General features: G+C 38.7%; 1 protein-coding gene across 2 annotated transcripts in view; it reads right to left on the reverse strand.

Annotated features, from left to right (window-relative positions):
- CFAP299 (cilia and flagella associated protein 299) overlaps positions 1-15,837 on the reverse strand; it is a 506,690-nt gene that overhangs the window by 489,566 nt on the left and 1,287 nt on the right. Inside the window, exon 1 of one of the 2 annotated variants that reach the window (XM_081812269.1) lies at positions 15,671-15,828. The exons of the other annotated variant lie outside the window; for it this stretch is intronic. Coding sequence (XP_081668395.1) covers positions 15,671-15,727 — 57 coding nt within the window. The 5' untranslated portion in view covers positions 15,728-15,828. Of the gene's footprint in view, positions 1-15,670; positions 15,829-15,837 lie in introns of those variants that run through there. 2 annotated transcript variants of the gene reach the window in all.

A 15,837-nucleotide genomic window follows, 5' to 3' on the forward strand; every position in this document is an offset into this window, starting at 1 on the left:
GTGGGGGGATGGGTTAGCCCAGTGATGGGTATTAAGGAGGGCAAATACTGCATGGAGCACTGGGTGTTAATCAAAAACAATGAATCATGAATCACTACATCAAAAACTAATGATGTACTGTATGGTGACTAACATAACATAATAAAATTAAATTAAATTAAAAAAAATTTAAAAATTAAAAAAAATAAAATATATAAAATGTAAAATTAACCATTTTAAGTATATAGTCCAGTGGTATTAAGTACATTCCTACAATTGTGTAATCATTGCCACCGTCAATCATCAGAACTCTTTTCATCTTAAAAAACTGAAACTCTGTACCAATTAAACAATAACTCTCATTCTCCCTTTCCCCCAGACCCTGGCAATGACCATTCTACTTTCTGTCTCTATGAATCTGACTCCCCTAGGTATCTCATAAAAGTGAAATTACACAGTATTTTTCTTTTTGTGGCTGGATTATTTCAGTTAGCATAATGTCCTCAAAGTTCATCTATGTTGTAGCATGTGTCAGAATTTCCTTCCTTTTAAAGGCTGAATAATATTGCCTTGTAGATAGATAGCACATTTTGTTTATGCATTGATCCATCAACAGATACTCGGGTGGCTTCCACCTTCTGGTTATTGTGAATGATACGGCTATGAACATGGGTACACAAATATCTGTTCTAGTCCCTGCTTTCAATGCTTTTGGCTGTATACTCACCAGTGAAACTGCTGAATCATATAGTAATTCTCACTTTAATTTTCTGAGGAGCTGCTCAAACAGCCGTCAACTGTTTCCACAATGACTGCACCATTATATACTGCCACCAATTTCTCCATATCCTTGCTAACACTTACTTTCTGTTGTTGTTGGTTTGTTTTTGTTTTTGTTTTGAAATAGCTATCTTAATAGATATGAAATGGTCTATCATTGTGGGGTTTTTTTTTTTCCAGTATAGTTGAACACAGTGTTACATTAGTTTCAGGTGTACAACTTAGTGTTTTGACAAGTTTATACATTATGCTGCATTCACCACAAGCGTACCACCCATCTGTCCCATTACATCGCTATTACAATATCATTGACTATATTCCTTATGCTGTGCCTTTTACTCTCATGACTTATTCATTCCATTACTGGAAGTTTGTATCTCCCACCGCTCCCCTTCACCCATTCTACCCAATCCCCCGCTTCCCTTCCTTCTGGCAACCATCAGTTTATTCTCTGTATGTATAGGTCTGATGCTGTTTACTTCTTTTTAGATTCTACTTACGAGTAGAATCATATGTTGTCTTTCTCAGTCTGATTTATTTCACTTAGCATAATACACTCTAGGTCCACTGATGTCATCTCAAATGGCACAGTCTCATCCTTTTCTATGGCTGTGTAATATTCCTCTGTGTGTGTGTGTGTGTGTGTGTGTGTGTGTGTGTGTGTACCACATTTTCCTTATCCATTCATCTAATGATGGACACTGAAGTTGCTTCCATATCTTGGCTATTGTAAATAATGCTGCAATAAACACAGGGGTGCACATTTTTGAATTAGTGATTTTTTTTTTTTTAAAGATTTTATTTATTTGACAGAGAGAGAGCACAAGCAGGGGGAGCGGCAAGCAGAAGGAGAGGGAGAAGCAGGCTCCCTGCTGAGCAGGGAGCAGGGAGCTCGATGCAGGGCTCAATCCCAGGACCCCAGGATCATGACCTGAAGGCAGATGCTTAAACGACTGACCCACCTGTGTGCTCCTGAGTTAGTGTTTTCATTTCATTGGATAAATACCCAATAGTGGAATTAAGGGATTATATATTTCTATTTGTAATTTTTTTAAGAACCTCCATACCGTTTTCCACAGTAGCTGCACCAATTTACATTCCCACCAACAGTGCAGCAGAGTTCCCTCATCTCCCCATCCTCACCAACACTTGTTATTTCTTGTCATTTTGATTTTAGCCATTCTGACAGGTGTAAGGTGGTATCTTACTGTGGTTTTGATTTGCATTTCCCTGGTGATTAGTGATTTTGAGCATCTTTTCATGTGTCTATTGGCCATTTGTGTGTCTTCTTTGGAAAAATGTTCAGGTCCTCTGCCCACTTTTCAATCAGTTTTTTTTTTTCTTTTTGGTATTAAATTACATAAATTCTTTATGTATTTTGGATATTAAGCCCTTACCAGATATACCATTTGCAAATATATTCTCCCATTCAGGAGGTTGTCTTCTTGTTTTGTTGCTCTGCAAAACCTTTTTATTTTGATGTAGTCCCAATAGTTCATTTTTGCTTGTTTCCCTTGTCTGAGGAGACATATCTAGAAAAATGTTACTGTGGCTGATGTCAGAGAAATTACTGCCTGTGCTCTCTTCTAGGATTTTAATGGTTTCAGGTCTCACATTTAGGCCTCTAATCCACTTTGAGTTTATTTCTGTGTATGGTGTTAGAATGTGGTCCAGTTTCATTCTTTTATGTGTAGCTGCCCAACTTTCCCAGCAGCATTTTTTGAAGAAACTGTCTTTTCCTCATTGTATACATGATTGTGGTTTTGATTTGCATATTTAATGATTAATGCTGTTGAATATCTTTTTGTGAGCTTATTGAACATTTGTGATACTCTGAAGAAATGTCCAAATTCTTTGCCAATTTTTAATTGAGTTGTTTGCTTTTGTGTTGTTGAGTTGTAGAAGTTCTTTACATACTCTAGATATTAAGCCCTTATTAGATATATAATCTGCAAATGTTTCCTCCCATTCTATGGGCTGCTTTTTCATTCTATTGATAATGTACTTCGGTGCACAAAAGTTTTTAATTTTGATGTTATCCAATCCAATCTGAGTTATTTTTGAAATATCCTTTTATTCTCAGAATTCCAAAATTCTACCACTATATACCTAGGTACGAATTTTTTTCATTTGTCCAACTACGTAGCTAATGGACACTACAATTTTGTGCTTATCTCCAACACAGAGAAAAATTTATTATTCAATATTATTTTATCCCCCTCATTTTCTATATAATTTCTCTCTGGTAAGTTTATTAGATAGATATCGAGCCTCCTGGAATTCTTCTTTCATTGAATTTTCTTTTATATAATTATTTATTTTCGTCATTTTTTCCACTATATTCTGGGTAATTATATCACCTTTAACTTCCAGATGATTAATTTGTCCTTTAAAAAGTGTCCATTCTATTAGCTAGCCCTTTTAAAAATGTTATCAATTGTATTTTTAATTCCTAAGAATTCTTTCTTGCTCTCTGATTGCTCCCTTTTCATACCAATCTATTATTTTGTTTATAGATTTTACTGATACTAAAATATCTCTGAGGGCGCCTGGGTGGCTCAGTTGGTTAAGCGACTGCCTTCAGCTCAGGTCATGATCCTGGAGTCCTGAGATCAAGTCCCACATCGGGCTCCCTGCTCGGCAGGGGGTCTGCTTCTCCCTCTGACCCTCTTCCCTCTCATGCTCTCTGTCTCTCATTCTCTCTCTCTCAAATAAATAAATAAAATCTTAAAAAAAAAATAAAAAATAAAAAATAAAAATAAAATATCTCTGAAATAGAAAATTGGAATTTATTTAAACTTCTCCCTGGGTTTTAAATGTTTTGTGTTGTCTAACATCAGTTATTCTCCTTATTCACCCTGGGCTATATCTTTTATGCTATTATGTTTCCTCAAACATCTGTAGATACATATGAACAGAGAACTGGATTGATTGATACAGACATTAGCATGGATTCCCTCCACAATTGTACAAGTCTAGTTCCCTAACTGGACTCTCCTCTGAATAGGTGAACTGTGGAAGTTGTGTATAAAAGAACAGAATATGGCAACATACAGACTCCACTTGAGGATATGTGAGCATGAAGAAGGAAGGAGAGTTGGGATATATCCCACTCTCTCCAACCTAACTGCCAAAATAAGAAGGGCTTGGCATAAAAAGTATAACTTTTTACAGATTTATTCTCCTCTTCAGAACTTCTAACATTATTTCATTACTTTGTGCTTAGTTCTTATTTCTCAGGCCCCTTTACTCCCTCCAGGTCTCCTTGTTAGGCATGTACTTCACTTTCCTTAGAGAACAGTTCTCTCGTTCATTCTTGGGTTAAATACTGCCAGTGTATATGCTTTATATAGGGTGTACCTCTGGCTTAGCTATGTAGAATTAACTTCTTTCATCAATTACAGGTTCTCTCCTGCCCTTTGTATTATTATTGGCTCTGACATTTCTCTAAATCTGTTTTATTCATTTTGGCCTATGTTTTCTCTATCTTGTCAATCTGATACTATCTGCTTTCTAATTTACCAAAAATATGCACAATTTCTGGTTCCCTAGAGAGGCGTCATTTCTTGTTTCCTAGTGCTTTTATTGATTTATTCTCTTTCATATCGACATAGAAAATAGGTAGACAGATAATGGAAAAATAGGAAGAGAGGAAGGAAAGGAGGGAGAGAGGTTTGATTGATTATATCCAGTACTCTACAAGTCTGCTGTGTCCACTTTAGTTCTAGTCACACTCTTCTCTTTTTTGATATACTAAAAAAGCTTCACAAAAAGCCCTCTTGCCTCTATTTGTACACCAATACAAGCCATCCTCCCAGTGGAAGATTTGAATGATTAAATACAAAGTGTCTGTTGAATTTACTGACACATCCCTCATTTGAGACCATAGAAAAAACAATTTCTATTAAATGATGAAGACGGGAACCAGCTTGCAGTGGGTTAAAAAGTGGAAGACGAGGAAATGAAGACAGTGATTATTTTACAATTCATTCCAGAATAATAACTATAAAAAGGAAGAAAAGAAAGATATGGTAGGGCAAGATAGAGAGAACTCAATGGGCACAGAAAGGGACTCTGGAATTAAAGGTGAGAGGAACTAATCAGTACAGACAGTTCCCTAAAAGCATAAAAGGGAAGGGTACAGAATGCAGGTAAATATCATCAGTCAAGGGTAGTAGCTGCAAACAGCAGAACTTACTGTCATCAGTCCAAATACAAAAAGAAATTATTAAAATACGATGCCCCCAAATCCCAGGGAAAGTTGAGTTAAGCCTACAGAGCCAGGAACAACACTCACAGCCACAGGAACTGTTTCAGCAAATATTCCTCTGCTGCCACCACGGAAAACAGATACGGTAACTCACCATTTGACCGAGGACATGAGACCCCAGAACTTCTCCACTGCATCAACTGAAAGCCAAAATCTTCCACACCTCATTCAATACAAAATGGATTCCACATGGTGCTTTCTTCTTCCTGTTACTCTTTTCTAAAGAGTGGTCTCATGCAAGTGTTTGTGATTGGCAGTGCCTATGTACCTGCAAAGATAACACCAGAAGCAAGGGAAACTGAGAAGGTGGGTTTCTGTCTCTACCTTAGGAAGGTGGGATTCAGCTTTGGGAACATTCTCAAAAACATTATAATAATAATGAGTGTTCAAAACGAGGACATATTCAGGAAGCAAACAGATAAGCATTACATGTGGTAGACACTATTAACAGGAGGGAAGGAAGAGCGCGTGCAAAGAAATTAAGGTAGTTTTATAAGTTTCATGGTAGAAAACTGAAGAGGATTCCAGCTCGATTGCCTTTTCTTTGTTGACTTTGAGGGGTGAAGTTCATCTATTAAGAGTCAGAAGTCTAAAGAGAGTAGAGAAGGTCTGAAAGAACAAGTTGTGAAACAAACAAGGGATATATCAACAGGCAATTCACAGAAGACATGCAAATGGTCAGGAAACATATAAAAAGATGATCAACCACACTAAAAATCAGGGAAATTAAAATTAAAACCATGAGCTTTTTTTTTCACATATGATACTGGCAAAAAATGACAGGGTTGACAATATGAAGTACTGGTGATAGTCTGAGGAAAAAGGTGTCTCAAACACTGCTGGTGGGAGAGTATATGGCTACTCTGGAGGGCACTTCGACCATGTCCATTATGAGCCATCAATTCTATTTTTTGATATATATATTTTAAAGATTTTATTTATTTGAGAGAAAGAGAGCACACAAGAGGGGGAGGGGCGGAGGAAGAGGGAGAAGCAGGGTCCCTGCTAAGCAGGGAGCCCGATGCGGGGCTCAAGCCCAGGACCCTGGGATCATGACTTAAGCTGAAGGCAGACGCTTAACCAACTGAGCCACCCAGGAGGTCCTCCACTTTTTGATATATCTACAACTGCACAAAAAGAATATGTACCAAAGATGCTCATTTCACTGTTGTTCATGAAACCATAATAAGGAAAACAAACTTCTAAAGAACCAACCTTAGTAAATAACAGATTCAATGCAGCAACTTGAATCTCAAGAATCAAGAATCACCAGAATCTCAAACACATTCCTTCATTATTGATTGTATAACAGCCCCAACTTTCCTGACAGTCAGGGTCAATTATTCTTGCCAAGATAGTGGCTGTCTTCTTGCCTCCCGATTCCTAGACAAGGAGCCTAAAGATTCCAGGGAAGACTTGTAACTTACATTCAGTGGGACTCTGACAGAGTCACCTGATGGGAGTGTTTCCCCATTCAGTGCTGTAACAGCACTCCAACCGGTCATAAGGGTTAACTTGCTTCAAGCTTATGTACCTCTGCTTGCTGACCTAAGTCCCTTGATATGTAGCAGAACTAACACATTCCTTGAGATTTTCAGACCACTGGCCTTGAGGAGTGAAGGACCAAACTTTCCCAGAAGATAAGGCCTGACTACATTAGAAAACAGTGGCCATGGATGCCAACAAGTCTGTTCAGGGTCATGAAGGCAGATGACTAACTGCCTGGGCATCTGCTTCTCCTGCTCACAGCCCCCCGTCCCCCCGCCCCGGGTTTACAATAGCCAAGACATGGAAACAACCTAAGTGTCCATCAACAGGTAAATGGATAAAGGTAAGTGGATAAAAAAAATATATATGTGTTAGAATACTATTCAGCCATAAAAAAGAAGGAAATCCTGCTATTTGAGACAACATGCATGGACCTTGAAGGCATTATGCTAAGTGAAATAAGTCAGAGGACAAATACTTCATGATATCACCTATATGTGGAATCTAAAAACAAAACAAACTCATAAGGAGATCAGATATACGGTTACCAAAGGAGAGATGTGGGGGAATTGAATGAAAGCAGTCAAAAGGTACACACTTCTAGTTGTAAGATAAATAAGTACTGGGGATGTACTGTACAACATTTTAACTAAAATAAATACTGCTGTATGGCATATTTAAACATTTCTAAGAGAGTAAATGCTAGAAGTTTTATCACAAGGAAAAAAACTTTTCTTGCATCTATACAAGATGATGGATGTTAACTTACTGTGATAATCACTTTGCAATATGTGTCAGTAAGTCATTACTTTGTACCTCTTAAACTTATGTGTTGCTCTCTGTCAATTATGTCTCAGTACAACTGAAAGGAAAAAAGAAGAAAATATTCCATACGGACTTAGACAGTATAGCCAGCACGTGACTATACCACATATGTCCATTCCTATCAGACTGAATTGCTGGCCCTTTCAAATTGGAAGGGGTCCACCACGCTCCATCTTCCACCAAGTGGCTGGTTTGTTACCTTGAGAAATGGTGCTCTAGCAGAGGACTGGCCTGGATTGCTGACAGGTTGGACATTCAGAGGTCTCAGTAGCTAGATCAGCCTTGGTAAGTGGGAGCACATGCTGTGAGGTTCCTGCATAGCCCCACCTCTGCTACCGTAGTCCCCTCTTCCATGGGCCCCTCATGCCGGCACTGAGGTGGTAAATGAAAGAGGCAGGCTGGCAGCAACTGGCCACGTCCCTCTGCCTACCTGGCTGTGTATGCCTCTTCTGCGCTAGGCACATCGTGACCACTTCCACACGAGCAACCACATTTGCTTCTGGCCTTTACCACTGCCTATCTGTCCATATATAGTCTGTGAACCACTTCTGTGTTCACAGAAAGTGGATGACCTCTGAAAGGATTCTGCCTTCCCACAATCTTTAAAGACCTCACCTAGATGCAGCGACAGTGCAGCTACTGTCCATTTTCAGTTTGCACCCACATACCAAATGGCTCAATTATACAACGAGCTCGGACTTTTCCCTCCACATAGCCATACATGGAAGCTGAGGAAAAGGTGCATATCTAATAGCCGTGAAAACCTGGGATCTAGACTCCTGCTTACTCAGCTGGCACACCTACTTTGTTCCCACTCCTGCTCTATCCCAGATGTACTACACCTCCATCTAATCATTGTTGCTGGGCCTGCCTGACCGTAGGACTCAGTGGTCTGAAAGAACTCAGCTCATTATGGGCAGTTCCAAGTGCATGGCCCCTTGCTGATTCCATGACCAGCTGCTCTATTTTTACCAGAACCCAGTAGTATGGCAGGAATTTCTGGGATATAATTCCCTTTCTTAAAGACATATAATTCTCCTCTGCTTATAGCACGGACAAGCACTCAGCCTCTCCTGACCCCTTGCTTGCTTGGCTATGATGCACTGCCTTACTTTAATGCTGTTGCTAATATTGTGTCCCTTTACTGTAATAAACTCTAGATTTGTAAGCATTGTCATCGTGGGTCCTGTGCATCTTTTAGCAATTAAATACTGCTCAACCATCACTGTTAATGTAAAAACCTAGAAAGGTGAATACTCAGAACAGATAATTAGCTGATTATTTACTGATAAATGTTGCTGACGTTTTTCAACAAAACTACCACTTTGATTAATATATCATTCATTCAATTTTAAAGATTTCTCTTATAGTTGTTTGGTCAATCGGTAGCTTTTTAAAACTTTTTTTTTTATTGTAAAATAAAACACAGATACAGAAACCTATACAAAAGAGATGTGACAAACAGACTTTAATGTTATTGTAACATACACCCTTGTAACCACCATTCAAGAAATAAAACTGCTAGCATTTCAGGAGCTCCTTCATGTACCCCCTTCCTACTACTCTTTTTTTCCCCTAAAAGTAGCCACTCTCCTGACTTTTACAGTAATCACTTCTTGCCATTTCTTTATAGGTTTATCAGCCAAGTGTGTATCCCTAGTTACCAGTTTAGTCTTGCCTACTTTTTAAAATTTCATGTGTCTTCTAGATTTCTCTGAATTTACACCTACCTGCTCCATCCCCTTCCTTTGTAATGAAGAATGTGTGTGGTTTGATCTATCATTTCCTACCATCTGGTTTTGCTGATTGCATATCCATGGTGCAGTTCAATGTGTTCCTCTGTCTTCTCTCTGTCCTGCAAATTAGCAGCTGCATACAGAGACTTGATCAGATTTAGGTTTGAGGTCTTTAGCAAGCTGTTAGTGGTGTTTGTTCTTTCATGCACCGATGTGGGGTTTTCTCCATGTGACATTAGCAGCTGTGGATGCTCAGTGTTACCAATCCCTACGATGATATCATCTTATTTTTTTCCTACTGTTCTTTCTGTAACACATTAATTAGGAAGGACCCATCATAAAACTGGGTTATTGCATATTGATAACAATTTGTGCCCTTTACATCTGAAAGTCGGATTTACTGGATATAAAATCCTTGGTTCACCATTTTCTTCCCTTGAGCATCTTAAAAAAGTGATTCCAATTTGTTCCAGCATAAAACATATTAAAAAGTCTGATGATAATTTCATTTGTTTAACCTGTAAGTCATCTGTTGTTTATGTCTTGAAGTACAAATGACTTTTTGTCTTTTTCTTTAAGGTTCGTATACTTTTTTGGAATGCCTGGGTGGCTCAGTCAGCTAAGTGTCTGCCTTCGGCTCAGGTCATGATCCAGGGTCCTGAGAAGGAGTCCTGTGGCAGTGTTGGGTCCCCTGCTCTGCAGGCCCCTCCCCCTGCTCGTGCTCTGGCACGCTCATGTGTGCATCCTCGCGTGTGTGCGCTCTCTGATAATTAAATAAAATCTTAAAAAAATAAAGTTCGTATAATTTTACTAGATACATCTTGGTCATACCTGGTTTAAATTCTTAGGTATAGAGTGTATTCTTCCAATATGTCATTTTGAATCTTTTTTGTTGTTTATTTCAAGAGAGTTCTGAATTATAGTTTCTAGGATTTCTTCTGTTCCCTTGCTCTCATTTACTTCTTCAGGGACTCTGATTATCTATATGCTGCACATTCTTTCTACCTTCAATAATCGTCAATTTTGCTTGAATCCTTTATCTCTTATTCTTTTTTTACTTAAAATTTTCTTTTAATAATTTTATTTTATTACACTATGTTAATCACCATACATATCATTAGTTATTTATTTTTTTAAAGATTTTATTTATTTGACAGAGAGAGAGATACAGCGAGAGAGGGAACACAAGCAGGGGAGTGGGAGAGGGAGAAGCAGGCTTCCTGCGGAGCAGGGAGCCCGATGTGGGGCTCGATCCCAGGAACTGGGATCATGACCTGAGCTGAAGGCAGACGCTTAAAAACTGAGCCACCCAGGTGCCCCACATCATTAGTTTTTGATGTAGTGTTCCATGATTCATTGTTTGTGTGTAACACCCAGTGCTCCATGCAATACATGCCCTCCTTAATACCCATCACTGGGCTAATGCACCCCTCATCCCCCAAAATTTTCCTCCTTTTAACCATCTATTTCTTTAGGATATCATCTACTCTGTTTATACATTCTTGTGTTCCTTCTAGGTTTTCATTTCTAAAGATTTCCTTTTTTTCTTAATTATTTCCTGAATTCTGTCACATCATCTCTAAATTCTTTCATGTGTATGTCATTTTCTTAATGTCTTTTAGTTTGTACTCAAAAAGAAGGTCACAGTTTTGTTAGGGAGGATAGGAATGCTATTCTGCTCCTTACCCTCTTTTCTCTTATAAATTTGAATGGGCTTTGACCTCAATGCTTTTCTATAGCTCATTTTTGGTTCTCCTTAACTTTTAGAAGAAACTGGCTTATAGAACTTCCCTGTTCTTTTGTTTCCATACGGTGTTCAATTGGCACTTGCATTCTGGGTTTTTTTCTTTTACCCTCCTGCTTTTATCTTATCTTTCTCTTTCAAATTTTGTCTCTACTGTCCCCATCTGGCTCAATGTTGATTCCACTCCTAACAGCATCTCCACAGTGTGGAGCACTGCTCAAAAGTCAGCTATGGAAGGTAGTTTCAAGAGTTCACACCGGCTACATTGCTGTAGCTCCTTCAGACCTTCCCTGGGAACCTACATACTCACCTGCTACTCAGCAGCCAAAACCCCTCCCACTTTTAGCTGCTGTTCTCAAAGTGGACCATTCCACTACCAGTGAATAGCTGTTGACTATTTTGCTCTTTCTTGTTTAGGGGTCCTTTAGATGCCCCATTGTCCTCTCTACTTTTCTACCACATGGATGCCAATACCTTTTAGATGTTATGGCTATGGATGATTTCTCCCCATCTGCTTTAATGTTAGGGGTCATAGAAAGAACTCTCACCTAGCTTTGTGTAAATGTTGTTCAAGGGTTTTTGGTTTTGGTATCCAACTGCTCTTGGCTTCTGAATCATCCCATTCTCCTTATTTCCTCCTATTTTTTTGAACCCCCTTATCATTATCCTTGTGAGCACCACCTCCATGCCCACACCTTAAGTAATGGCTGTTCTCCAGCATTTTGCCATAAGCCCCCTGTCTTCTCTCATTCTCCACACTCAGACACCTTCCCTGCCTCCACTCATGCCCTCCAGCAGTAGCTTTTGAAGTCAATATAGTACCAGATGAAAGGAACATACTTTAAATACAAAGAATATAGATTTGGGGGGGGGATTGTTTGAGACACTGAGGATGATACTAGGCTCACAGCATTTAAAATTTGTCATTATGATGGTTTCAGAAGTTCTGTGGATATGGCATTCTAGATTCAGTTTCACCCCTGATCATCAGAATTCATGTCCTTGAAGAATTAGATATGTTTACTTAGAGATAAGCACCTCTGTGAACCTACTGAAGGAAAAATGTAGGACTCCTCTTAAGCAGAGAGTGGCTAATTTATGCCAATTTTTTTTCCTAGTTAATCAACAAAAGAGTACTGCTGATTCTGAAATATATGAAGTAAGATTATTTCATAGGAAACATCATCTACTCTGTACCTGATCCAATATATAGTAGAAAAATGCAATAAGTACTGGTTTGTTATTAGCCAGCTTATTGTATAATCATGGTAAATTGTGCTACTGGATTTTTCCTGGAATCTCACTTAATCAGTGTCTGCCAAATAATTTTAAGATCATGTCCAAAAGTTTAATTTGTGTGATTTATTTCTAGTTTCTAAATAATGGGAGGATAATCTCTAAACAAAACTTTCACACTGCTAATCTCTACAAGTAATTTAGCCACAATTAGGATGCATTAGTCAGGGAAATTTAAAAACAATTCTAAAAACACCCCTTGATTCCTTACCTGGGAAAAGCAATTCAATAGGTCTTTTGGTTCTCTAGTGGCCACAGACGGCCACAGCTGAAATGAAGGGACTGTGTTTATTCAGCATGGAAGAGTTACCCAGAAAGAATCTGGAAAGTCATAGTGCAAAAATTTTGCTAAAATTTTTCAAGTATTTTTGTATCAATTTAGGGGATTAATTTAATTAGTTTAAGGTAACACTAACTCCTAGAATAAATATTGTTATTTGGTTTAGCAGAGATAAATCTAATTGCTGATACTGTTATAAATGTCCTCTCATGAATTATAGGGAGCATCCAGTAAAATGAGCAAAGCACAGTAGACATAGGATGAAGAGCCTCTTTTATTCTCCTTAACCATCTTACCCTTCTCCATTTCATCAAATAGTTGACTGGTGCAGGTCTTCATTTTTTTCTCCCATGTCCCTTCCTTCCTACTCCTTTTTCAGTATATGTGCTGCCAAAGTGAGCACCCTTCCTTCCTAATCTTAATCATATAAAAACACTGCAGTTAGTATATACATATACTACTTGTATACTTATAGTGGTCTGAGATGTTGAATGAAAATATAGAGGTCAGGGTCGCAGCAGCCAAATGCAAAAGAGATGCTTAAAAAGAATAAAAGCACAATTTACAAAGATATCCCAAAATTAATGGAAACCAACATAGGATGATGTAGTATCAGAGACTAGCAACAGTAGGAGGTCATTAACACCATTAGGCCTAAAAGGAGACAGGAGAGGAAACAGTTCCTAGAAGAGAGAGCGCTGCCAGCACCAGGAAAGACTGCTGTAGTTGATGGAATGAGAAGCCGGCCAAACCTAAAAGATGCAGCCACTTCCAAACCACAACCAGTAGGAATATGAGAGGGAATAAATTCTCTAACTCCTCTTCTTGCCCTCTGATCTCCTATCGGCTGAAACAAAGCCAAAGCCAAAAGAGCCTGGTTAAAGACTGCAGAGGACAGCTTCTAGGGACACACATACGGGTGGAGAAGAATAGAGAATGCATCCAGCAAAGATAATATGGCCGCTTTGTATGTGAAGCACTGGTACTTTTACTAAAATTAATTGAAAACTTACAGCCATAGGATAATATTCTATATAACAGAAGATTAACTGGAAGATAATAAATACTTGCAAAATGTTTGCTGAATAAATAAAACTTAGACTGAACTGTAAGCACAATACTAAAGTTAGGTGACTATGGGGCGCCTGGGTGGCTCAGTCAGCTAAACTACTGCCTTTAGGTCAGGTCATAATCCCAGGGTCCTGGGATGGAGCCCCGTGACGCCGTGACTTCGGCTCACTGCTCAGCAGAGAGTCTGCTCCTCCCACTGCTTGTGCTCTCTCTCTCTCTCTCAAATAAATAAGAGTTTTTTAAAAAATAAATAAAAAATAAAGTTAGGTGACTAGAACTGATTCTTACTTAAATTCCTAGCAATTTAAGGTGCTATCTATTACAGTAGGCTCCCGCTGAAGGTTTATTAGATAGTTGGGTGAATACATGGATGCCTGGATGGACAGATGTATAGATGACTCATAAAATTTTACACACATAACCTTTAATGTTATCTAGTACAGCCCCTTCACTTTGCAGATGAGGAAATGGAGTTTCAAACTGTTTAAAATGCAATACAGAATTAGAACCCAAATCTTATGACTCTAGGCTCTTCTGACTAAAATATGCCATCTCTCATTTACCATTTAAAACTTGCTTCAGTCACATCAAAGTCAATTACTGATTACAAAAACACACACACACACAGAGTAAGAATCATCTTACAAAGTGGGATCCATGATCCACGGCACGTGCCTTCTATACTAGCCTTACTACTGAACCAATTAGGAGGAATCCACTTGTCTCTGTGCAACCTAAGTGAGCAATAAACTTGCATCCACAGGAAGTATTTGAGAATATAAGTCCCCAGGGGCGCCTGGGTGGCTCAGATGGTTGAGCATCTGCCTTTGGCTCAGGTCATGATCCCAGGGTCCTGGGATCAAGTCCCACATCCGGCTCTCTGCTCCACGGGAAGCCTGCTTCTCCCTCTCCCACTCCCCCTGCTTGTGTTCCTTCTCTCACTGTCTCTCTCTCTGTCAAATAAATAAATATAATCTTTAAAAAAAAATTAATTTAAAAAGAGAATATAAGGCCCCAGAGCAAATGACACTTAAAAATTTTCATTACCCAATCCAAAATATACATACTTGCCTTAATATTATTCAATTAAATCTTTATCTTATTTTCTATGAAAGCACAATAAGAATATGCTAAACCATGCCAAATTATAAGTAAATTTCTTTATCATTTCCCCAAATACATAATTTTCCATTTTAGAGACCTTTAAAATTCTGACTGATGAAACACAAAGGATTGATTTCTCACTCCTAATTAACATTAACGTTTTTAATTCTTACATGAAGAACCCAACCCTAAAAAAATTTTTGAAACCCTTCTTAAGGATACTTGGCTTAAGCTTAGCAATTTTCCACATGTGGTATAAAGATGATTTTATCCTATTGGTATGTTTATTATCTCTATTTCATTGTTGTTTATTATCTCTATTTCATTGTTGTTTATTTAAACACGCAAAAATGTTGATGCAAACACTGTTTAGTACCATTAATTTTCAGTCTTCGTTTTAGTGTTTTAGATGCAACGCATTCATGACTTTAAACATACTGTGTAAAATATTAAAAAGCTTGTTTTGAAGCCAGAAGCTATGTTGTAAATATCACCGGGATGTATTTTTTTAACAGATAATTCCAGAAAGATCAAATTACTTGTCCAAAGTCACACAACTTGTTTGTGGCACATATAAGACTAGAATTATATGCTTCCACTTCTTAAAAACTATGTTCGTGCCTAGCACATGAATGTGTTTTGAATAACAACAACTTTTCAAACCTTGCAATTAACATTTAAGTAAAATCCTGCTTAACGTGATCTCCGGAGTCCAAAAATTTCAATCCACTAAATTGCAGAATTATGTTGTTGCAAATATGAAATTTGGGGAGCTAGCTGCAGGCTCCAAAGCCTTCCCAAGACTCCGCTGTGATTTGGCGCCCACAGTGGCCCTTGTTCCGTCTGGCCTAAATAAGGAGGGGGCAATTGGGGTTGTGTCTTGGCCCCAGGCCAGCAGAATCTCCAGGGCAGTGCCCATTCGGTCGGCCTCCGTCTGGCAATAACCTAGGGCTATAGGGATCCACCGCTCACCTCCTGCCTCTCAGGACCGGTAGCCTATTATTTTCCTGCCCATCCTGGCTCGCCTCACGGAGAACGCGAGACCTCTATTCCACCGCCCCCACCCTATATCCCCCCCCCCCCCATCAAACACACACCTTTAAAGAAGCAGGGAGGAAGACGGTTGCCGAGTGGAAGCCAGTAGCCAATCCCATTACGTCCAATTTTGCGGTATAGCAGGCTTTTTTTTTTTTTTTTTAAACTATCAACATTAGTTGTGATTCTCGACTCGGTAAGTCTGAGGAATATGCCTGCACAACGACCT

Source organism: Leptonychotes weddellii, chromosome 2 (genome assembly GCF_054177405.1).
Source record: "Leptonychotes weddellii isolate Sample4059 chromosome 2, ASM5417740v2, whole genome shotgun sequence".
NCBI lineage: Eukaryota > Metazoa > Chordata > Mammalia > Carnivora > Phocidae > Leptonychotes > Leptonychotes weddellii.